General features: G+C 37.6%; 1 protein-coding gene across 3 annotated transcripts in view; it reads left to right on the plus strand.

Annotated features, from left to right (window-relative positions):
- The window catches only part of USP45 (ubiquitin specific peptidase 45), a 2,611,314-nt gene that overhangs the window by 1,741,461 nt on the left and 843,167 nt on the right, over positions 1 to 26,686 (plus strand). For all 3 annotated transcript variants that reach the window (XM_044065122.1, XM_044065103.1, XM_044065112.1), the window contains exon 9: positions 16,704 to 16,791. In XM_044065122.1, the coding sequence (XP_043921057.1) occupies positions 16,704 to 16,791 (88 nt within the window). The remainder of the gene's footprint in view (positions 1 to 16,703; positions 16,792 to 26,686) is intronic.

Here is a 26,686-nt window from a genome sequence, read left to right on the forward strand (position 1 = left end):
GTTCTAAGAAGGCTTGTCTGGTTGTGGGTGTTTTATGTTGTTGCCAGGATTTCCATGCTTTGTCTCTGAATATTTGTGGAAAATGATGCTCCTCTTCTGTCTGGTGTACACTGGATAAAGTTTATCTTAGCAATGAGGGATGGCATGAGGCAGGTGTGAAATTCAAGATGCTGTATCCAACTGTCTTTAGAATCCCTTTTCCTTGAAAAGCAAAGACATTTTTGGATGCAGAATAGGTTAAGGTGGAAACAAAAAAATAGCCAACAAAGAGTCAGTCAGCAAGCTGAATGGGACTTTGTTCTCATTCTTCTGACAGTAACAGAGCTCATAGAAAGACTTTTCAGAGAAATCTCTTCCATTGTTCCAAAGGAAAATGAGGTAGTGACCACAAAAAAAACCCACACAGGAGCTGACTATAAAATTCAAGAGTGCCTTGGACTTGAACCAGAGACTAGTGTTTAGAGATGGAAATGATGAGGAAGTAGACCAGTAACATTTATGGCGTTAAAGAATAAATGGGAAAATATAGAGCTTCTTTCCTATTAGATATAGCAATAGAAAGGAAGTATGGCTTTGCAAGATGAAGTTGCTGAGAAAGACTGGAATTTTATTGACTCTGTTCATTTGGTGAGAGGACTGTAAAGCATATGGCTTTGCAAGATGAAGTTGCTGAGAAAGACTGGAATTTTATTGACTCTGTTCATTTGGTGAGAGGACTGTAAAGCATATACCTCACTCTGTCATCAGTGTTGAGGATGACACTGAAATGACTGAAGACATAACTGTAAGTAAAAAAAATGTTCTTAGCATTTGTATAATACATTTCTTGAAAAAAAGGCATGCTTTATTGTAAAGTAGTTATGTATAGTTTATAGAGACATTTTAAATGTGGGGTGGGGGAATATTTCAGAGAAGGGTGTTTATGCCATTGATATTAAAATAAGAATGTACCCAGGCTTTACACTGTATTAAAGTATGAAAGGCTAGACAGAAGCAAGTCAAAGCAAATATTTGATTTTGGAATGCAGGGGTGGGGGATGCATAAGGGTATGGATTACATTTGGAGAACTAAGATCATCTCCCTTGTTTTATTGTGGTGGATAAATAGATTAATGTCCTTGGTTTATGTTATAGACATTTTTTTACAAACAGGCTTGGAAAATAAGGTAAAACTGTCTAAGGCATGGAAAATGGTAGGCATTTCTTGTATGTGCAAAGTCATTAGCTTTTGTTCATCAGCAAAGGCTTTCACTGGAGACTAGAATTCTACAGATGCAAGTAATCAGTCATGAGGGTTCTGAACATTGTGTTCTGAGTGAAATTTTCAACAATTAATTAATGCATTTGAAAAGTCATAAAATAAATATGGATAAAACAAAGGATGTAGCAGTAAACTATACACCCAAATATGATAGATCAACAATACCCAAACCTAGAGAACTTCCAAGATGTCTGCACACCGAACAACAGCTTAATTTCAGCTCTCAGTGTGAATAAAAGAAACTGAGAAATAAGAGTTTGTAATCCTGTCAGCTTGAGTAAAATTCTGTTACATGGTGGTAAGTACACTGCCTGGATGCCATCAAAGAAGTAATTTAGAGAACCTGAAAGAAAGTCAGCTAGTGAAGCTGAAGAGAAAATATTGACTGGTAAGAATCCTGCAGCAGTTCCTCAAAAAGCAATTCAAGATACAGCTCTTGTACAAGAGATGGCTTCCAGTAATTTAGAGGAAAAAAGAAACCTAATGTACTCAGACCTGATTAAAATAAATGAAATATTGAAGGCATGTATCAACTGAAATAACAAAAGGCTGTAAAAATGGAAGAAGCTTTAACTAGCTATTCAGATGAACTGATAAAACTGCAAAAATCAGAGGTTGAAATGAAGAAAAAGCTGGCTGAGTATGAATATTTATCCTACAAAAACTGAGCCATCAGACTGAATGGGACTCTGCTTTTCATTCTTCTGACAATAAAACTCATAGGGAGACTTTGCCAGTGAAACATTTCCCAGTGTTCCAAAGATAAATGCTTGAGAGTAAAAAAAACAAAAAACAAAAAAAACAAGAGTTGACTAGAAGAATCAGGAGTACATTACTTGAACCAGAGTCTGGTACTGGGAGATGGAGATAAACAGGTAGAAGATCTGCAACACTGACATTTGTAATAAATGTGCGATTATAAAGCAGAAGTCACATTTGTGAAATATGTCATTGCATTAGAAAGTGGCTGAGAAAGATAGGACTTTTGTTGACTCTTGGGTAGACTGTAAAACATATACCCCATTTTGTCATTAATGTTTAGAATGACACTAACAGTAATTGTAAGTAAAATAGGTTTTGTTCTAAACAGTATTTGTATAAAACATTTCATGGTATATACTGCATGTTAAATAGTGAAGCAGTTTTGTGCAGTATGTAGTCAGGGCTACCTTAAAAATGAGGGCGAGCCTTTTCAGTGATTGTTGTATAGGATAAAGATATTAAGGTAAATCGATCTTCCAGGATGGCTGCATACTGATTAGCAGCATGACTGCAGCTCTTCCATTGTGAAAACAGAAACTGAGAAAAGGAATGCCATTGAAAACATTTTTTTGGTAAAATTCAGTTACTGGCTAATAAGTATACTGCCTGAATTCCAGCAAACAAGAAATTTGGAAAACCTGAAAGAAAATCAACCCAAAAAGGTGAAGTAAAAACCCTGCCTGGGAAGGATTATGCAGCTGTTTAGCAAAAAGCATTTCAGATGCCAGCTTTGGTTCAAGAAATGGCTTCCAGTAATTTAGAGGAACAAATAAATCAAATCTACTCATAGATGATTAAAATAAATAAATCAGTGAGGGATTGTATCAGTTCAAACAACAAAACAAAAAACAGCAAAAGGCTGGAAAAATAGAAAAAGCTTTAACTAGCCATCCAGATGAATTGAGAAAATCAAAAATTGGAGGTTTGGAAGAAGATAAAGCTGGCTGAATATGAGGTTTGTCGAGAAGAACTGTTTAAAAAATAGTGGAGTGAAAAACTGAGCATGCACAGAAAGCCTGAGATTTTCTGCTGTACAGAGAACCTGGAAGGAATACATTGTATTAATTTTATGAAAGTGCAAATAGCAACTGGACTGGTTTTCCACAGCAGAATTTGTTAATTAAAAGAGGACATAAAACATATGCTCTAAACCTGGCCATGATAAATCAGCCAAGATCTATATTAGTAAAGATGCAATCATGCCAGCAGAAATGGTTGATCCTAACAAAACTGTGGCAGAATAGCAAAGTATTAAAATTGGAGACAGGAGAGATTTTGTAAAAATGATTATTTATGGTACAAACTAAAGGAAACCAGTGCACCAGTACAAGCAAAATGACTAAAAAGTCAATCTAAATATATACTGCAACAAAGATTTTAATAAAAATAAAGTTCAGCAAGTGCTTTCTTCCAATATAGTAACTTGAACTTCATCAGATTAACAACCAAGTTAAAAAAAAAAGCTGTTTAAATATCCCACCCTAAAGATCATGTGACCCGAAAAGGAAATGTCACCAAATTATCTTAAAAGTTATTAAAAACTCATCATACAGTAAACAGCTGCATCAACAACTAAGCAAATATCATATTCGTAATAAATAAACTAATAATATAAAGTTTAAAATTTCATCTTTCCAACATGTTAAGCTTTAAAACACAATAAACAGAACAATAATCATTAAGACAGGGAAGTTGTATGCATTCAACCTTAACTGCCAGATAAGCTCATTCATGACTGGAATCATTGGACAGTATTATAAAATCGAATCTTGATTATGATAGGTAAACATTTTAATATATTAGTGTGTTTAACAGCATAGAATAACACATGTATAGGTTACGGGCCACTAAATGAAAGAAAATTGGGAGAGACAGGGTGGATTATGAGAAAAGGAATGAGAAAGGGAATGCATATCCAGCTCCTCCTCCCTCTCAAGTAAGAAATCCCAACCAACCCCTGCTTTTAACATTAATCCTGGTGGGGTTGATTTGATCACTGGTGAAGGTGATGGAGTAAATTGTATATACGTGACTAATGCTGGTGATTACAGTCAAACTGTTACTAATCAAAACGGCGACTCAAATTTGAGGTGAACACATTCGAGCAGGATCAGACCCAGTTGTTAAATCATCCTGGTGTAAGGGTGAATAACCAATCCCATCACCAGGATTTCTACACACCTTCAGGGAATAACCAACAGAATTTGGGGTGGTCTCAGACACAATCAGCAAACTTGAAGGTTCAGTTTTTGCTGCAAGTAATAGATGATGATTCTGATTTAGTTTTAGAGACCACTTATTGTTTTACAAATAATTTCCACTTGGTCACCAATCTTGAAATTGATTTTAAGATTTATAATTATTCAAAGTTCAACATTGATGCTGATTTGGTCAAAATTTTGGCTAAGGGATTAACATTTGTTCCCTCGGTGAGAGCGGATCTTGGTACTACCCCAATGGATCTTAAAATATTTTTACGTAAGCTTAATTTGAGATTATTAATGGACAGTACCTTAGTTTGTGATGATGAACTCAGAGTTAGGAGTACGTTCAACCTACCACTCCATACAACCCTTCTTTTATATGAGAAGTTATCTGAAAACAATTATAATTACTATGTTAAAATATCCGTTGTTTGGTAAAAACAGTTTTAATTTGTCTAAAGTTGAATATTTTACTTTAAAAATTTTAAGAGACCAGAAAGTTAGGGTGATGAAACCGGTTAAAGGGAAAGGGGTAGTCTTTATGGACAATGATGATTATAAAGCTAGATCATTGAAAATTTTATCAGATTAACTTGTATATGTATTACCTGGAAGATATTTTTATCATGTGAAGAGGTAGCCCTGATTCAGTTACTGAATTTACAGATTATATTAACAGCACCACTTTCTATTTGCAGTTCACATTTAATTTTTAACTTGGAAAAGATAGCTTTTTTGGACATGTTACTGATCAAGGACAGACCTAATAGTCGTTATGCTGCGAGAATACACAGGAAGAGTACTTACTCTAATGCTTTTTTGCATTTTTCTAGTTCACATCCATTTTGACAGAAATGGTCTGTTATGAAAGGTCAGTTAGTACGTGCTGCAAGGATGATTTCCTTGGATGAGGATTTTTTGGTCAGAGGTGACACACTTAAATATATATTTAGTAAAAAGGGGGTACCCCTTGAATTTAATTGAGGTACTAATTAAGGTTGTCCATAATAAAAGGCAGTTGGGTTATTTTAAGCCCATTTTGGAAGTAGTAAAGAGTAGTGAGTTTAATAAGGAGGCACAGACCCCTTTCAGTGATGGGATGATTGATCAGGATTTCTTTGACCCCCCCTTTTGAATTTGGTTGTTGTCCCTTTCTCTGCTAGTTTTATTATTACGTTCAATATGGATTCAGGTGCGTTTAGATGGATTTTAGTAAATAATTGGTTTATATCTGAGGAAGATGTAAATATTAGAAATAAAATTCCCAATGACCCTGGATTAATTTGTAAGTGAGGGTCTAATATTAAAAGTCTTTTGGAGAGGGGTGTGAAAATGCAGCCAAGGAATACTGGTATGATTAAGTGTGAGTCGTGTCCTTATTGTAGATACATTGATATTGGGGACACCTTTAAAATCAGGGTAAAACCCTTAACAATCACAAGAGATTCAATTGTAATTCAAAGGGAGTAGTTTACTTAGCTAAATGCCAACTTTGTGAAAATTTTTATGTAGGAAAAACTGAACACAAGTTTAAATAATGCATTTATGAACATCAATATTGTATTAGAAAGTTGAGTTCACATAATGCACTGGCTAAGCACATTTCTACTAACCCTACTCATCATTTTTATAAAATATTAGACCAAGTGGTAGATGGAATAAGAGGTGGACGCTGGTCTTTGTGTTTAAAAAGAAATGAGCTGATCTGGCAGTTAAGGTTGAATGCATACAACTTCCCTGGTCTTAATGATTATTGTTCTATTTATTGTGTTTTAAAGCTTAAAGAGTTGGAAAGATGAAATTTTAAACTTTGTATTATTAGTTTATTACAAATATATTTGTTTAGTTGTTGATGTATTTGTTTACTGTATTGCGAGTTTTTAATAACTGTTAGATAATTTGGTGATGTTTCCTTTTGGGGTCACATAATGTTTAGGTTGGGATATTTAAACAGCTTTTTTAGCTTGGCTGTTATTCTGATAAAGTTAAAGTTGCTATGTTGGATGAAAGCACTTATTGAATTTTATTTTTACTTAAAATCGTTGTTGCAGTTTATATTTAGATTAAAGTTTTTTTTAGTCCTTTCACTTGCACTGTCACACTGGTTTTCTTTAGTTTGTTAGTTTTTGATTTTTTTTTGGTCTGCCTTTCATTATTATTTATGGTACACCAAGCAGAAGAGAAGCAAATTTATCCCAGCAATAAGGGGATGCCGAGAGGCAGGTGTGAGATTCAAGCTTCTGTATCCAGCTGTCTTCAAAGTGTTTTTCCTGGAGGATCAATCATTTTTTGACACAGAACAGGCTAAGGAGGAAATAAAACAAATGTTTACCCAACACAAAGTGAGTCAGCAAGCAGAAGAGGACTCTGCTGCTCATTCTTCTGGTGGTAAGATTCATAGAGAGTCTTTGCCAGCGAAAGCTTTTACAGTATTCCAAAGGAGAATGCTTGAGATAGAAAAAAACACAGGAGTTGACTAGGAAAATCAGCAGTACCTTGAATCTGAGTCTGATATTGGGGGATAGACATGAACAGGAAGAAAACCAACAACTCTGAGATTAGTGAATAAATGGAAGACTATAAAATCATGTTATCAAATTTGTGAAACATGATTTTGCAAGAAAAAGTGGCTGAAAACACTGGACTTTTGCTGACTATGTTAAACTTGTGGGTGAACTGTAATGCATGTACGCCACTTTATATCATTAACTTTTTGAAGAACACTAAAAAGGGGAAACCAACTATAAGTAAAACAGTTTTTGTTCTTATTAGTATTTGTATAAAACATCTAATGATGTAAACTGCATGCTATATACAGTAATTCGGTTTTGTGTACTTTGTAGTCAGGGGTATTTTAAATGGGGGAGTCTCTTCAGGGAATGTTGTATGTGGTAAAGATATTAAGTAAACGAGTACTTTTTTAGTTGTAAGAAATGTAGGTTTTACAGTATAACAAAAGAAAAAAGGTTGGACCGATTAAGTTTAATGATCATATGCTGTGGTCTTGGGCTGCTGGAGTAGGTGTGGGTTGTAAAAGTGCACTGACTTATCTTATATGTAGAGTTAGGATATTTTCTCTTTTTGTTTTATAAGGGTGAATGTCTAAATTATTACCTTTGGCTTAAGGTGTAAACAGGTGTCTTTTGTAAGCATATAGGCTTTAAAAATAAGATAAAATTATGAAAGCCATAAAAATGCTAAGATTTTTACAACTGCAAAGATATTGGCTTGTTTGTTGTTCTCTGGTAAATGTTCAGTGAAGTCAAGATGTCTGCAGATGAGGGCAGCTGTGCATTCTTTTCTGAGTGAAATTGACAAAGACTCATTGCTGAGTACATTTCCATGGAGACAAGCTGTCTGCAGGTGCAAGCAGTTAATCATGAGAATCCTGAGTATTCCTTCATGAGAGAAATGCAAAATTTAAAGGTACAATGGCAAGCAGTTCAGTGAAAAAAAGTTTGAAATTTTGGGAAGTGAATAATAGGCAACAACATGTCTAGCAGCCTTAATACTTTAATGAAATTAATAAAACCATGTACGATTTAGTTTTATTTAAAGATAGCCAGTGCACTTTTTCTGAAGGCTAAAAGTTAATGTTTTCTGATAGCATACAAGCTGTTTTCCATTACTGGGAGGAGAAATGGATAAGAAAAGAGCAGACAGCAATCGGTGTAAGTGGGAGCACAGCCTATAGCATATGTTTTATCATGGGTACCCTTAATTTTATGTTAGATAATGCCTGTAGTTGCAGCCATCATTTTGGGGCAGTTGTTCCCTTCTGGAGGATAAAACCTCATGTTTGAAGATGTATATAGTTTTGTGTGTTGGTCTAATTTAATAGGGGTTGAGATATTTTGTATTTAGCTTTTTGCTTGAGGACTTTTCATTAAAAAAACTCTAAAATGATAAAACTCTGTAATCACACTCAAAACACAAAGCGCAAGACTCCATAATGAGGCAAAGAACCAGGACACCAGGCAGAGTAAGGTAATTAGCACTTTTGTTCCCTTTATTCACCATAATAAAATGGAACTTCATCAGATAACAACCCTTATTCATTTCCTGTTTATGTACAGCTCTCAAATATGCATCAACCAATAAAAATAGTCACATTGTCATAGAACAAAACAACATAATTCAACACATTCATAAAATCCTAGTTAATACATATATTTGTATAAATTTAAATGTATTAAAAACTCCCTTAGGCCATGGTATATACAAGGGAAAAAATGTGTACTAAAAAGGTCTACTTCGAAAAACTATCTAAAGTTTTCATAATTCTTTATGTAACTTAATTACTTTGATATATAAAACTATCAAATCAATTCTGCTCTTGAATTCAAAAGACTACTGATGGAAATCCTATCATTGATTCCAGGGGAACTAGTGGCATTTAATAACACCTGCCAATGCATCTCCCTGTACTCTAAAAAGTTAGACCAATTACCCCCCCCCGCCTTTTCACTCTTTCCAACACACAAAACAAGAACTTCTTGAAATCCTTGCAACCCACACTGTGCTTGAGTAAAACATTAGAGTTGTCCCGCCTCTTTATTGCATAAACATGTTGGTAAATTCTCTTTTTTAACTGGTTAACACACCTACAAGACACCTGTACAAATCATAGCTAGCTACTGGCCCCCAAGTCTGACTCAAGATGCCCAGTCCGCCTATCTGGACCTATTCGAATCTATCAAGAGTCTCAGCCCTTTACTCTGACCCTGGATGCCTTTAACTACCAAACGATAGACTGGAAGAACTACTCATGCCAGAACACAAATGCCCTGAGATTCCTCAATTTTTTCAAAGCGAATGCCTTGGAACAGCTAGTCGATACCCCCACAAGAGGTGATAACATCTTGGACTTGGTATTAACCAACATGAGTAACCACTGCAGCATCCCTGCAAGTATCATCCTCCCAGGTAAGATCCGACCATAAAGTGGTCACTTGCAAAGTCACCATCTCCTCCAATCCTCCTCTGACTTCTCCAGAGCTGATTACAACCTCTTAAGAGATGGTATAAACAGCTTCACAGCCCCTTCCCCCTCTGTAGGAACTGGCACCAGTATCCAAAACTACACCAAAGCACTGTACAACCATTTATATAGATGCATGGAATCAGGAATACCTGACAGGACTAAATCATTCTCCGCAAGGAAGAGTAAACCTATCTGGTGGACATCTGCAATAAATGAACTTTATAACAAAAGGAAAAAATTGCTGTCCAGGACCAAGAAGGAGCAGGTGCCCAATTGGAAGCAATCTCTCCTTAACCTGAACAAGCAAATAAGAGCACTAGTGAAATCCTCCAAAGCAAACTTTGTGTCCAAATTGGCCACATCTGCTAGAGACAGTCATAAGGCCTTCTTCACATATGTCCACAATCTCAAAGGAAGCACCCAGATCTGTTCAGGACTGTTGGTCAAGGACACCACATATACAAATGCTGTAGATGTAGCAAACTTGCTGGCTGATACATTCACCAAAAATTTCACCCCTCAGTTCCCCCCATCAGTAAATCAGGACATCTCCAGTACCTGCCCACTTATATCTAGGGAACAGGTCATCACTGTTCTCTCAAAGGCAAAACATACAGCCTCAGTGGAACCCGATAACATCCCAGGCTGTATCCTGCATGAACTCAGGCAGGAACTTGCAGCACTATTAGGTGCCCTATTCAACCAAAGCCTGAGTACTGGCTTCATCCCAGCTGAGTGGAGGACAGCCACAGTCATCCCTTTGCACAAAGGTGGAGCATTCACCGATCTGGGAAACTATAGACCCATCAGCCTAACTAGTCTGATCTGCAAGGCCATGGAACAGATTATCATGGACCGTATTAACAATGACATTGGCAACCTCCATACACTTGACCCAACACAGTTTGACTTTGTCAAGGGGAGGTCATGTCTATTAAATTTGGTTGAATTCTGTGAGACAGTCACCAAAGCCATGGATGCGGGGAAGATGGTGCAGACTGCCTACCTTGACCTGGCCGAAACCTTCAAAACTATTCCCTATTCGGGCATAATAGATAAACTCTCTCAACTAGGCATCAATCCGTATGTTATCAGATGGGTAGCTGACTGTCTTACTGATAGAACCCGTCTAGTCAGAATACGGCAAGCCACCTCAAGCAGTAGACCCATAACGAGTGGTGTATTCCAGGGTTCGGTTTTGAGGCCTCTGTTATGTGGGATATACTTTTTGGAGGTGCAGGCCAAAACTAGTGGGCTATGGCTGACGAAGTTTGCAGATGATTGCAAGCTGGGCGCTGTCATCAATTCCCCTAGTGATGTGGACATCATCCAAGAGAGTCTTACCCAAACAAATGACTGTTGTCAGAAACATGGCCTGAAGCTGAATACCAAAAAAATGCATCATCATCATAGTCAAGAAAAGTTGGCTGTATTTGCAGACGATATTATTTTGTACCTTAAAAATCCAAAAAAGGACATCTCAGTATTGTGGAACATTTTCAGACAGTTTCAGGTCTTTTGGAGATATATAATTAACAAAGATAAAACAAAAGCTGTAAGGGGTTATTATGTACCCACACATGAACTGGTTCAGCAATACCCATATTTATGGGAGGTGTGATAATATGAAGTATTTAGGAGTATGGATTAGAAAGGTTTATGTTATGGCAGCTAAAACTATGTGGGAAGGGACTTAGCAGAAGATAATATAAATAAATGAAAAACTGGAAACCCTTGTTTATGGATATGGATAGTAAGATACAGGCAGTAAAAATGTTTTTAATCCTTTTAGTTTTATATACAGCTCAGGCATATTTTTTAGCAACCAGACCAGTTATGAACAATAATAAAGACTTCAAGGAATGTATCTGGGAGGGGAAGAGGGCAAGGATTAAGTGCAGTAGAATAACGTGGTTTAGGAATACCTGATTTAAGGGATATTTTAGAGCTACACAATTAAGGCACATTTACATAACACAAGCAGAAAGTTATAATTCAAAGTGGAAAGGGATGGTGATGAAGTGGGGTGGAGGGAGTTCAAGAAATAAGGAGTGTGGGGGAGTTTGGATGCAGATCCTTAAAGAGAATAACAACAGGTATATATATTATTATATCCATAATGTAGCAGAAAGTATTGTAAGAACTAAGCAAACACGGGAATGGAGAAAGGAGAGTTGGCATATAGGGATGACTGCAAGTATGGGTACAAAAGATAGGCAAGAGGGGGTGGAATTTACTGGAGACAACTGGCAAAAGGGCCAATGTATTGGGAGCAGATATGTAGGGAGGGAAAGGCAATAAGAGTGGGATGAGGTTAAGAAATCCTTTGGACTGCAGACTAGAGACTGCCTTCCCTACCACAGATTGATATCAGAGTATAGACAAAGAGAAAAGGGATAGGGGAAGTGAAAAAGACCTGCTGTGTTGGAGTTTTTAGTTTTATCTAGCGCAGAAGTTGCCATTAAGAAAGGAATGTTGTTGTTGTTTGTCTTTCGGCTTTTCCCGGTTAGGGGTCGCCACAGCGGAACTCCAGTCCGCTAATGATTGGCAGTAGATTTTCACGAACGCCGAGGTGCCAACTCGACGTCCAACCTTCAACGAAGGCATGCCTATTTACGCATGTCTTTCAAACGCCCATCCAACCGCCAGGAGGACATGCAGACTCCACACAGAAGGCACTCCCTGCACTCCAGCCAAGAACTGAATGGGAGAACTTCTTGCTGTGAGGCAACAACACTACCGCAGATATCCGTTAAGAAAGGAATAATTAGTGGATTATATAACATATTGCATGATGATAACTATTAGAATCAGAGGAGGTTAGGAAGGATTGGGAAGAGACTGGATAAGCAATTCACAAGAAGCAATGGGAGGATATATGTATGCCTCCCAAATATGCAACAAAATCTAAAGATTTAGGATCTTTGCTTGGAAGTGTTTACATAGATATGTTTATACCCCAAGTAGACCCCAAAGAATTGTTCCTCAGGTAAACAGTAAATGTTGGAGGTGTGATGGGGAAGAAAGAGGTAACTGGGAACATATTATTTGGGAGTGTAATGAGTTTGTCTGACTTTAAAGATTCCCTACAGAATGCTGGGTGAGCAAATTGGAGTAACTAGGGAAATAATTTTTTGAGCTATGATACAGAATTGGAATTGCCTAGACATAGTAAGGCCTTGCTGAGTCTAATTATGGTGGCTTCCAAAAAAAGCAATTACTAGAAAATGGAAATCAAAGTCTAAACCAACTTTACTAGAAGTAGCGAAGATAGTAAGAGATAAAACAACTGGAACGTGGATATTTAGAAAAGTGTACTAGCAAATTACATAGGAAAAATAGGAAATGTGTGATCAGTACATGCAGATGAGGAACGAGGTTTAATAGAAGGCAGGATTAATGGCTGACTGACAATGACTGGATATATTTGAAGTGCTGTATAATGTTTGCAGCTAGACATGTCTGCATGGTTTGTAATGTATAGTGTTGAATGCTGAAATTGTGTCACTATGGTTTATTTTCATTATATAAATGTAAGATTTCTTATGTCATACATGATAATTTAATAAAGATGTTTCTTGTTAAAAAAATGCCAGTTGTAACGTTTATTGGCGGTTTAGGGTATTTGTTGTTAACTCGGTTTTGTCTGAGATTTTCAATGAAATCTGATGGTGTTCAAGACTGTATTCTTTCTTCAGTTTTCACCATGCATTTTGCGAATTCAGAAATTTTGCTGTTGATGAACTTGGATATTTAAATCTTGATTACTTTTTTTTTTTTTAAGTATCGGCTTTTGATCTGATTTTGTTTAATGTCAATTAAAGTAATGCATTTTATTCTTCTTCTTTGCTCAGAACTGTATCTTTTTTGCTGTAGGTTTGTTTGGCAAAATAAATGGTATAGTACAACTTCTTTGTTGTCAGTAACAACAAAACGTTAAAATGGATTGCCTTGAAATTATAACACTAAAATAATTTACATTCCTTTTCTAAAGACATTTATTGGAATTTGTTTAAATGCTGCTTTTCTGCTTGCCACTTTCCAGTCATCGACCCTTCTTTAACCTGACAGGCCCATTCTTTCCACATTAGGGTTAGAACTGCTTGTGGGAGGCTGTCATCCGGGCAACCATCCAAGTTTTCTATTACCTGTGATTCTCAGTCCTAAATAGCAGCTGACTGTCCCATAGAACTGGCCTCTCAAACTCAGATTTTTGGTATAAATGGATAGTATTTGCATTTTATACCCCAAGCAGACTCCAAAGAATTTTGCCTCAGGTTGATACCAAATATTGCAGGTGTGATGAGAAATAAAGAAAGAGGTAACTGGGAATATGTTTTGTGAGTGTAATGAGTTGGCAAACTTTAAAAATTCCCCGGAGAGTACTCTGTCAGAAATACTGGGTGACAAATGGATGTAACTAAGAAAATTATTTTTTGAGCTGGGATATAGGATCTGAATTGCCTAGGCATAGTAAGGCTTTGTTAAGTTTAATTCTGGTGGCTGCCAAAAAAGTAATTACTAGAAAATGGAAATCATAGTCTAACCCAACTGTATTTTTGAAGTATTGAATATTGTAACAGAGGTAAAAGAACTAGAAATATGATCTTTAGAAAAGTGTAGGAGCAAATTGCATAGAAAAAATGGAAATTGTTGGAACAATTCTTGTTGAAGAATAATGATGTTCTTCGTCTTCCATTGCTGCAGTCCTTACTATTGGGTATAGTCCGCATCCAGTCGGCCCGAATACCAGAAAGAAGGGTTGATCTCGGTCAGAGCGCGCATTAGACTGTGTAGCTGCGTCCAGAGTACTAATGCATGACGACCATATCCTGCATCTTTTTTCCGCTGCACTCCGTCCGAGAAGCTTTCTTTGCGCAGGGAAGTGTTGTGTGTGAAACTGTTTCGAACCCTCAATTCAGAGTCTATCACCGAATCAGAGTACCCTGGCTTGAACTTTTTGTTTTTTGTTTTTTGTTGCCTCACTGTTTAACGGAAAGTGAATAACTGTATTTTTCTTGTGATTTCTTACCTCGAAACAACAGGGATTACGTGTGTATACCTTTGTGTGTTGTTGGTTTGACTTTGACGTTGTTGGTTGCAGCTCTAGGTTTAACAAGGTTAACAAGGCTACGTTTAAGAGGATTAAAGACCCGTGGGATTAACCGTTTGGCTGCGTTGTATTATAAAAGCCCGCCGGATGCCGGACCGCCATGCCGTAGCAGATCAGGGCGCACAAGCAAGCGGTTGATTGCCGAGTTGATTTCCCGGCAGTCACCCGTGGCAGAGTCTTTAGATGGCTGGAGTTTTAGAGGTTTTTTCAGGAGAGTCTAGAGAGTCAGGCAGACACTTTTTGCTGTACAGAGGGTACCTCTCAGGGGAGGCTGGCCAGGAGGGGGGCTCAGGTAAAAGGTGGCCCTTCCTCTTCTTCCCAGAGTTCCCTTCTTAGTTCTCCAAACTTCAAAACTAGGTTAGCTTTTTCTCAGCTTCAAGCTTCTTTAGGCCCTCTCCTTTCTTTTGTTTCTTTACTTTAAGAAACATATGAGGGAGAAGGTTTATAGACTTATTAGATGTGCACAAAGGTCATTGCAATTGAGCAGTTATTTTGGGAGGGGATTTTAGCACTTGTTTGTTTGGTTTGTTTTGTTTTAGGCTGCTACAGCAGTTGCATTTTCTATGGGGTGGCAACTAATTAAGCATTTCAAGGGGGTTTGGGCATTCTTAGCCCATTCACAGCATTTCTACAGGTAACAGCTATATTCAGGAGGGATTGCTGCTCTTTCATGTAGGCTTCATATGCTTTCACGCAGCTTCAACTATTTTCTTTTTAGGGCTACTACTTGGAGGGGACTGCACTTTTGGCTTGTCGGAAATCTTCTCTACTTCTACTCTAAGTTTAGGCTTTGCCTTGCCTCTGCTGTTTTGCCAGGCATGTTGTCAGCTCCTGCTTCTTTATGATTTGCCAGTTATGTTACCTTCTGCTTTGGGATTCTACCCAAATTCTTTGACTGCAGTGTGGTTACCTGAAGATAGTAGTATTCTTACACAAAGATACGGTTTGTAATGTAGATAATTTGTACATGTTATGCAGTGTCCAAGTAGCGTTTACCCGTCTTTGTAGGGTCCCCTGGGTGGTTTTGTATTATGTGTGTTGGTTTTGAGGGGGTATATATTGTATATTTTTTAAGGACTGTTGTTTTGGGAATGGTCTTTTAGGACTGCATTTTTGGGTCAATCAAAAACTACTGATCGCCAGCGCGAATGAGGAGTATACGAATATCATGCTGTACTAGTTACCCATCTGTAACTGACCTGGACTTCTGCCGTATACTCCCCTGTTCTTTTGAGGAGGAGTGAGGTTTAAGGGAAGGTAGAAATTGAGCAATTTATGCAATGTTGGACTGATGATGGGTATACAAAAGAATAAATGTGATATATTTGTAACTGGGAACATGTTAATATGGCTTGTTTTCTTTTATATAAAAGTATGTTTGCCTAAAGTATTAAAAAATGGACTTGCACAACTGAAGCTTTCCGAATGCTACTCAGACTGCACATTTTCCATTTTTTGTAAACTCCACTTGTTAAAATATATAGCATCTTAGCTGTGCCAATGGTGTGGAGTGATAAAGTCCTGACTGTCTTTGAGATTAGCAGCTCAGGAGCTTTGAGGTTTGGTAGGGGAGGATAGGTGCCCCTATCCTGGAGGGGAGTGGGTGGGTCACAGATGGTCTTAGATTATGCTCCCAGACATGATCCCTGCTAGAAGACCAGGATGAACTTGTACGGGCAGGAAACAGCGAAGGGATTATGTAAGCATGACCATTCAAATCAGTGATGGTAGACCTTGATGGCTGCATGAATGGGACCATAACACAAGCTGTTAAAAGGTCGTACGCTGTTTCTGCAGTGACATAGGTGCCCACTTAATCACCTAAGGGGGAGGGGTTAAGGCAGTTTCATTAAACAAAATAGCTTTTATTGCCAGGATACAGAGAGCACCAAACTCTCTGAATAATATCTGGTTGACTGCCCTTCCACGTAACTCTCACCCTAGGGGATGTGAAGAGGGATGCATGTGGTCTTGGGTAACAGTTGAGCTCATGTCAGATGGGGGTTGGCTCGCTGATTGGCAGGCAAGGGGGGAAGCATTTAGAAAAAAAAATAGCATCTATAGTAAGAAAAAGTTGTGCAGTCTTATCTCATTGTAATTTCTAGTGCAACTTCATTCCTAGATGGTGATGAGGGTCATATCTGTAAGTGGTATAAATCCAAACTTCTTATGCATTTAACAGTACATAGTGGTGTATAATGTATGAATGAACATATCAAAATGTGGACAGGAGTTATTCTTTTTTTATTCCAAGTGGTGATAGAGCTTCAACAAAGTAAAGTAATTTGCTATCATTTTGTCTCATAAGCAGAAATATCACATACACGTTTCTCATTTACAAAGCTTTCTTTCAGCAACTTCTTTCTTTCATCTTAACAGGGCACCAAAATTTAAAGGGTTCCAGCAGCAAGACAGCCAGGAACTTCTGCACTATTTGTTGGATGCTATAAGAGTCGAAGAGACAAAGGTAGTATGTCTTGTTGTTTTTACATCTCTGCTTTTATCTGATGTTTTAGAGCATTGGTCAGTTGTCTTCAGACTGTATATAAATGTAGGTTTGGAAACAGAATTAGAACATGCAAGATATTTCCTTATGACAGGTTGCAACTGTGACCACAGCATCTTCAAAGCCTAAGATGATGATGATCCAATTTCTAGTATCAGTTCAGTAGGAGGGTAGGTACAGTTAAGAACTGTATTAAAAGTAAGAACCAACAAAAAGGAGAAGGTGGTAAAACTAACTTATGCCCATGTAAACCACTCTATTGTTGCTGTCCTCTCATTTTTAAATAGCATATTTATCAAATAATTAATTGTAAAGTGAGTGATTTGTTTAGAACCCACAAAGCTTGGTAACACCATTTGCATTATTTGTCTCATTTACAGAAAATGTCTGTTGGCTTGCTTGGCTTTCCTGTCTCCCTGTTAGTGTTGTAGTGACAGTAAATAAACCTTTGAGCCAGTGCAATTATTTTTCAAACCAGATGATAGCACTGAGTACAGACTGTGTTTAGTGTATGATAATACAGGCAAACTTGTGAATTCAGGGAATAGTACCTGCTTATAACAAGCAATACCAGCATGGGCCATAGGGCTTGGAGAGGAGAATACAGCTCCCTGCTTTGTAGTCACTGCAAATGCACTGTGGCTGTAGTTTCTCTCAGAGGTTCTAGATGTAATATGTGGCAGTTGACACAGATGGTCAAAAAGAAAGGCACTCTGGGGACTGACACAGAGGTTCACTGTATGGACAATATTAATACAACTCCAGAACCTGCACCTTGGCAAAGCAGCTGTGGAAGGCAATGACAGTTTAAAAAAAAACATATATCTGCACAGACTTCTACACTAGGGTAGGTGCACCATATGTATACAGTGTGCCTCTGTATACATGTAGTTTCTTACTGATTTGTGTGGCACATAACATGTAACATTTCAACATACCTGTTGTCGCTCTCTTGTTAACTTGAAGGCCTCTGGTTAAGCCATACTCCCTCCCCATGCAGTAACCCATATTTTGCACAGTGGATAAGGAAGGTGTCAGTATGGGCAAGGTAAATATAAGCATCTGCATTGCTGAGCATTGTTCTGTGTGTTTGCTGGACTGCTCCATTGTGCAGGAAAGTGTACTTCTCTGCCATGCTTGCAGCTGCATATAGAAGTATTTGTGATGCCTATATAACATCATTAACCTTGTGTCCTGTTCTACTTTACATTGTATGCAACTTGCTATTTCAGATAGTTTCCACACCGTGGTAGTGATTGTAGTGTGTTTTGGCCATTCATTTGCAAAAGCAATCCTTGAATATTTTGCTCTTTATTATTCCTTTTCTCCAGATTCCTATAATGGCATACTGGACATGGTTATACCTGCTATTTCTAGGTTACTATTCTTTGCACTTATACTGAATACTGTCTCTCCATAAAGTTGAGTTCTTTCTTCTAGCTTCCTTCCTCTATAAATAGTTACATGTTTGCATTGCTTCCTCTACATACCACTGGCTTGAATTGTTGGTGTTTTGCATTCTTAGTCTTCATGTACTACTTAACTCTTCTCCTATTGTAGCTTCAAGTCATTCCCATGCAGAAGCTTATGTTTTTGTTTGTGCACTGTATGTTCATAATTCATAGTTCATATTTATATACTGAGCTAATGACCACCATGGCCTTTAGAAGCCAAGTTATGCAATTCAAATCAATTGTGTCCCTATGTATCATGGGCGTTTATTAGAAAGGGGATATGTTAGAAAGTGTCTAGAGTATATGTTTGTGTGTGGGGGTTATGTTAGTTTGGGCATTATTGTCTGCCTCTGTTTATCAGAGACACGGGGGCCAGACCCGTGTTGAGTTTCTGATTTCCCATCCACTGGTCAAGGTTACGCTTAAGTAGGGCTAGTGGTGGAGTCTGCTTCACGTGGAAGGGGGGAGGGTGCTCTGTAGCATGAGGATCCTCTGAGAGACATATCTGTCTCACCAACATGTCTTATTTATGTCAGAAGCAAAATTTGCATCCTTGAATCTAGTAGTTCTGATGATGATTGTTTTGTAGATGTGTAAAAGGTCCATCAGAGCTGACCCAAGGATGCCTTGTATGCCAGGCATAGATAGCCTCTTAGTAATCTGTAAGAGAGAGTATAGATGCAGGGCTGTAAGGCAGTCCGTATAGGACAATGTGTTTATACAATAATTTCTTCTGGTAAGGAACCTTTGTGGGTGTTTCATCTGTTGCATATATCTGGTCAGGTACATGCCAAAGGGGACATTATACTCAATAATGTGACTGATAAGGGTTGACTATAGAGGCACTGTGACTTCATTGGGCTTGTATGCCATGCCCTTACTTATAGGTTGGGCGATATAGAATGAATTTCTTACTGTCTGGGCCACATGTTGATCAAAGTTCAGATTACTGTCTACATATGCTTCCAGATCCTTTACTACTGGGTCAAATCTTACAGGTATCTTATTGATGGAGTAATTAGCATGGATGGCAATTTTCCCAAAAAGCACTGTAATGCATTTCTTGGCATTGAGTTTTAGTTCGTGACTTTGGCACCAATCATTTGTGTTAGAACCTCTTGTAAGGTGTTTGTGTCATGGGTGAATCTATGATAGTTCCCACTTTCCAGTCATGTGCAAATTTAGTCAGCTTAAGCCCTGTGACATTAGCCTTTACTTCCAAGAATTAGATGCCAAATAGGAGCAGTCCCAGCATGGAGCCTTGAGATATTCCACTGGTGACCGGTCTTTTAGTGGAAGTAGTATCACCAATCCTGACTTCCTGGGCTCTGTCTGTGAGCCATCTTGCAATCCAGAAGGTTATATAGAGGTTTGTGCTCACTCCGATGAGTTTGTAAACTATATCCGAGTGGGGTATTGTATCAGTCACCTTAGCCAGGTCTTGGTAGGCTGTATGCACCATTTCCCCCTCATTCATTGCATCAGTGACCTTCTCAAAGAAGTCCACCAGGTTTAGTAGGCATAACCTTTCCTTGATAAAGCAAAACTGGGTTGGGTCCAGTGTCTGAAAGTTGCCTCTGCCTTTGCTGATCATTTCCTTGATAATTTGATCCATGGCTTTGCATATTAGACTAGTCAGACTAATAGGTTTGTAGTTTCTGGGGTCAGTTGATAGTCCACCCTTGTGAAGGGGGGTAACTATTGCAGTCCTCCATTCTCATTGTACAAAGCCTGTTTTGAAGCTGTAGTTGACACGTGACTCAATAGGTCCAGATAGGTCATGTTTCCAGCTATTTAGGAGGCATCCCATTATGTTTTTAGGGCCCATTGAGGCTGTATTTTGGCCTTAGCGAGTGCCCTCAGGACCTGCTCCCTGTTAATAGTTGTGCGTGGGGGGTATGCAGGTAGATATTTCATGGAGGGAGAGAAGGGGGAAGTGAGGGGTGAAGTTTGAGCTGAATTTGAAAGCCAGCAAATTCGCTATGTCACCCAGCACGATGAACCATTGATGACCAGTTCGGCACTCTGATGTGTGCTGCCTTTGAGGATTTGGACATAGCTGTAGAAAGTCTTATGGTTGTCTTTAGCCAGTCAGGCTATCCTGACCTTGTAATTGGACTTGTTAAACATCCATTAATTGTACAGTACTCACTGCTCTTATTTGGATATATTATTTTCCCATCACTTACCACAGAAGCTTGCTGTCCATTTTCTCGCCAGTCCATGGCCTCATTCTTGTCATTTTTTGAGTTACTGAATGAGGAAGCTGTTACCTATATCTTTCCACTGTTTTTGAAATTGAGAACAACCCAGTGAGTTTTTTAAGAGCATCAGAGTGTTTCACGGAGTTGCACATTCACTTTGACTATAGCATGACATTGCCTTTTGGAGACCATCCTTTTTTCGACATCTAAAGTAAGGTTACTCAACCACTGCTGCTGTTTTTATTCCCTTATTTCACTTCAATCATTGGGGAATGGTCACCTGTGGTAAGGCATATGTCCTCCTCTTTGAAACATCCCTAATTTTGGAAAATGTGTCTAACAGAATTATTTATTTGTATTCGTTAACCAGGGTAAAGCACTGATCTGCATGCAGTGTCAGTTTCTTTGTAGGTAAACATCCCATTCCCTTATTCACTGGATGTGTAACAATTTATAGGAAGTGGGTTGCATGTTATTTGCAGACATGCTTTCAACTGTTTAATGTTTTAGCAGCACTAGCATTTCTCTCTTTTGATCATTTTTCTAGTGGAATATTCTGGCTGTTTACAAAAACAGTAAGTATCATTTATATGTCAGTTGTTAATCAAACATATTTCATGTCTCAGCAAACACCATAATATGGGGTTAGGTTAAGTAATTATCACTGCTACAATTTTTTAAAGGGGCGTCCGGTCCCCCTTTTATTTATTCATTACATTTTACTTATAGGGTGAGAGATAAGACAGGGCACCAGTCCTTCGTATAAGCATCTATTGCCCGTATTATGTCTAGCTTAACTGGTATTCTTGGAAGGTTCTAAGCCACACTGGGACACATTTGATAAATTCCACAGTTAACGTAAGTACTTCTCTTTGTGTAGCTGAATTCTCTTTCTTCTGAGAGTTTAAGCTACTTTCTAAATTTCCTTCACAGCAGGCCTGTTAACATAGCATACAGTACAAGTACTCCACAGCCTCTTGTGTTTTAGGGTCACATCTTATAACTAAGTTTATCCCTTTATGTGGGAGCCTAAAAATCCTTTCAGACAGTAGTGTCTTTAGTTTGTTTTGCATAGATTACTTCCAAGCCTTCCTTTGCTAATGTTTAAAGTTCACACATTTTGAATGCAGATTATTCATACCTTGTGCTAAGACTTCTGTTGAATTTCTGAACACATATACATAAGTGCCGAGCATTGGACTGTATTTTTAAGGAAATTGATGCAACCCTCTTCATAGGTAATGCATATCTATATTTTTCATTTGACTTGGTAATATATGACTTCTATCATTAAGTTGCTCTTGAGCAAGTATGATTATTGCATGATAATATAGTATTTAAGCATGGCTACAGACTGTCTCATCTGAACTGCAGGTCCCATCGCTGTCCTTGCAGAGATGAAACAGTTTAAAATAAAATTATTACCCCAGTGTCATTGTAAACATTTCAGTCCTGCATTATTACCTACTTTGGTGCTTTATCGTGCAGCTGTACTTTATGCAATTCATAAATCTTTTTTTTTTTTCATTTTTTTTTTGTCTGTCTGTGTGGTCTGCCATTCCAGCCACATAGACATGTTTTTTTCTTGATGTTGAACTGCTAGTTGTAGCTCTCATTTTTTAAATACTTGAGCACGTAGAAATCTGCCATTTTTCTTTTTCAGCTGTGTTTAGATGATCCCCCTAGCTTCATGGTACTTTGTTCTATCACTGGACCGTAAGTTGTTTCAACTAGGTAGCTAGTCTGCTGTATAGTCCCACACACCTTAATAAGATGATTTTTGGCCTGCCATCCTAAAAGGAATTTGGTATTGTGCTGTATTTATTTGGATTTTATTTAACTGGGTGTATGGACTCATCCTGGAAGACCTAATTCAGCCATGACCCAAATATCATGTACAATGGCAAAGAGTGTTGTTATAGTATGCTCAAGCAGCCAGCAAGTCTTTGTGATATGGGAAAATCCCAGAACTTTGAGGGCATGTATGCAAGCCCAAGCAGGATGTGCATGTTCCATACAGAAGTAACCAGAGGCTAGGACTGAACCTCAGACACTATAGCCATGCCATTGTGCCACTTACTTTTACCAGTTATGTCTCCCTTCCCCCTCAAAAATGTTCTCAGTAATATGCATTTTATACATAAATAATATTGCCTTATTCTGCCTGGAAACATTGTACATTTATACAGAGTATACATTTCCTAGTTTTAACTTCTTTGTGTATAAGTTGTTCAGGAGACATATTACACTGCAGTCACTGTAATGGTGAAAATGTAAGCTGTTTTGTATTGAGTTACTCAAATACATGGGATGCAGTAGAATGGGTTTTCAAGTAGAAGTTGTAAAACCCCGATTCCTGGGGAAGTAGCATCATTTGTGGCTAAAATGTCTGGTCATGATGTCTGCCTTCGTAAGATATTTGATGGAGGCAAGCGCATGCACATGAATGTGTTTATATATAAGGCTTTTTGATTGAGTAATTGTATTTAATTTTGTTTTAGTGGATAGTTTGTCTGGTCTGGAGACCATTTTTAACTATGAACTGAGCCAAAGGCCAAAAGTTTAATAGCAAACAGTTTAGAAAGTAGAGATACCGTATGTTATACTTGTAAGATACATCAGTAGAACATACAAGAAAATCATTCATAGGGTAGCTTAAGGTTACTTTGCAAAAGTAAAGGATAGCAGCACCCTAAACACTTCTCCTCATCCTAGAGTATATTAATTATTGTATATGATTCATACATGTCTTGGTTGTTTCACCCCCTCTGTGGCATTTTGTGCTCTTCAACTTCCTACTGGACACAGTGTTGGACTTGCATGAAATCTTTACAAACTTGTCTTCCTGGATCTTGCATCATGTTGGCAGTCAGATTTTAAGTTTTTTTGGCTTAGGTAAAGGCCGCATTGCATGGTGTTTGTTTCCCTTCCTTTCTCATTTTAGTCACTGGGAATTGGCAGCTCTTTTATTATGTAACTTCTGTCACAGCTGAGGGAACAGGTGAGTTTGGGTTTTTAGGAAGTATGAATCTGCAGACTGGCAGAGGGAATGTCTGTCAGGAATCCCGGCTGTCAGTTCTTGATCATGTTATTTAATCACTTTTTTCTAGCTGGGGAAGAATGGACTTACGGCATTGTGTTCAGAAGATGTCAAAGAACACAAACCAGTGCTTCACCCTATAAATTAAAAATAAAATTTAGTATTTTTGCCTGGAAGTCTTTGCATTGATACTTCTAATAGCAAACAATAACAAGCAGACTCCAACAAATGTTTCCGTAGGTAGATGGCAAATGGAGATGTGATGGGGAAAAATGAGGTAACTAGGAACATATGTTTTGGGAGTGTAATGAGTTCGCAGACTTCAAAAATTCTCTACAGAGTATTTTGTCAGGAATACTGGGTGAGTAAATGAGTTTAACTAAGGAAATGCATTTTTAGTTGGGATACAACATCTGAATTGCATAGACACAGTAAGGCCTTGTTAAGTTTAATTCTGGTGGATGCCAAATAAAAGTTACTAGAAAGTGGAAATCAAAATCTAGACCAACTATACTTGAAGTAGTGAATATTTCTACAGAGAGAGAGCAGGAAGTCAGATATTTAGAAAAGGGGTAGGACTAAATTACATAGAAAAGTGTGGGAACAGTGCATGCAGAAAAATGTTTTGGAGGAGGAATGAGGTTTAAAAGAAGGCAGGAATTGACCAATGTATGTAATGTTGCTTAGATTATACATCACATATATTGTTATATATTCTGTAATGTTTGTAAATGTAAACTTATTTATATGGTTTGAATACTTTATATAAATGTAAGTTTGCCTATGTCACAAGTGATAATTCAATAAAGGTGTTTTAACAAAAAAAGTAAAATTTAATAGCAATTTATCCTGAGATGTTTAAATTAAGGCATTATTTCTGAGTAATAAAACTCTGAATGAAAGTATGAGGAGCCTGAATGGAAGGATGGTCAGAGTGATGCCATTTTTTTGTAAATATCAGATGAATTGTATGCAGTAGAAAGCTTAGCACAAAAACAAAAATTGCTTCTGTATGGTTGCCATATCCAGTCCATTATGCTGTAGAGCAAATATTAAAGCTATATTTGCTGCTTTCAGTGTTTTTTTATCATTAGAGCTATGTACATCAAAATAAAACAAAATGTGTCTCTTCATTTTTTGACCATATCAGTCTTTAAAATTTAACCAGTAATAGAGCAGAGGCCAGAGTAATACATTTTAACTAAGATGGCAAGATCAGCTAACTAGAAGTTTATTAGTGTTCATTTAACATTTAAATATGTAATAGTTTTGGACTTCCTTTGAGAAGGGAGACAGTTAGTTGCAGAGGTTTAAAATTATGCACTGCTAGATGTTGACCATGCAGCAGTTCTGGGTTTGAGTCTCACAGCTTCCATTTACCTACTGTACTGAGCAAGTCACTTAGCATGACATTGGTCCCGCATCACTCTGACATTATTTCTTTAGGTTGTTCCACATAACTGGGGCACTTTTTTACTAAGTGTATTTATATGTGGTCTTGTGAGGGAAATGGCACAGTCAACTTGTGAACAGAGAGAGTAGTTAGATTGATGGGTAGACAATTTTGAGGTAGGGGCAGTGTTGTCTTTTTTGCCTTTGTAAATAAGAATGTTAAACAAAACTGAGGCATTATCAGATATTGGTAGCCAATTTATTTTCTTGAGGTGCACAGAACAAGAAAAAGTCTCAAGTATTTTAAATGCACTGAGCGTTTTAATATTTCTGCATCTCAGAAATACTGCCAGCTGATCGGGATATCCATAGATTTCAGAAAGATATTGCTAACTGCAGGTATTAAGACGGATCCATACTCTACAGAAATCCAAACTTCCCATTACTTCTAAAGAGACTGCATGTTCCTTTGAACAACGTTAATTTATTAAGTCTCCTGAAGTGTCCTATAGTCATACAAGAAAAATTTCAAAAATGAAGGATTTTTTAATTTACGTGCACACATTGCTAGTACCTTTTGCTTTTTTTCTCCTTTTTCATGAAGTTGTTGTTATAGTTCATTAGATCTAATAAATTATTTTGTTTCTATAATAACTTCTCAGTCCAAGACAGTAATAAAGGTTTATTGCATTTATGATGGCCTCTCTAACTTGGGCCAGTAATCAACAGCCACTAAAAACAGGAATGGATTTACACAGTATTTTCAGATGCAACTCAATGCATCGAGCACAGTTTCCCTCAAGAGCACACAGGTAACATACTCCAGACCTGGGACTGGACTCTGTTTCTTTACAGATCCAAAACAAGACTCACTTTGGAGCACTGTGACCCAGTTCTAAGTAGCTGACACACACACACCTGGTTATTTGATATTAACATATACACACACACACTCCTGGAAAAGGCTGGTACAGATTTACTAACTGTATCCCTACTGTCCAGACTATACAGTAACCATGCTGCCACCAGTCAGCCACTCTAAGACTCTTACAGAGATATCCCATTATACTGAGTAAAATCAATACTAATATAAATGTTAGAGTGTAACCAAAGTAGCAAGGCTTTTCGGAGTGGCCAAGGCATCACTAAAATAAGCATAAGCATAAGCACTCTCAAGATATTGGAAGTATTCTCTAAAAGACCAGCCGCAGTGAAAGGTATAAAATATTTAATAATAAATAATAAAATAGAAAACAGAAGAATACTAAATATCTAAGTACAATAAACACCAGAGTTTCAGTCACAGGAGATATAAAAATAACACAGTTGAATAGAGTCATACAGATGTAGAAAAAACGATACTTAACTAATCTCACTGTATTTCCTGACTGTCTAAAGAATAACTGTTCCCTAGTTAATTAACACAGCAAGCCAAGATGAGAAGCTGAGATACTTACTTCCATAAGGCAAGGTGATGAGCCTCAAACAAAACTGAACTGAACTGTCATAACTGACATAGATCTTTTATATTAGGTTTCAAATAAAACAGTACAAATTAAATTTCTGTGTAAGTTCCATCCTCTCAGTGGTATAGAATGACATCACATTTGGTCACCTGACTCTGGTACAGTATATACTCAGAGTTTTGCTAAGTTGCTAAGATCTGTTGTAGTATCTGAAAGCTGTAGAACAATTTCAAACAGTTCTACCCTTCCCTTCCAGAATTCTCTGTTTAAACAGATACATTTAATCAGTTATAACAACTC

Source organism: Protopterus annectens, chromosome 1.part0, assembly GCF_019279795.1.
Source record: "Protopterus annectens isolate FY-2018-M chromosome 1.part0, PAN1.0, whole genome shotgun sequence".
Taxonomy (NCBI): domain Eukaryota; kingdom Metazoa; phylum Chordata; order Ceratodontiformes; family Protopteridae; genus Protopterus; species Protopterus annectens.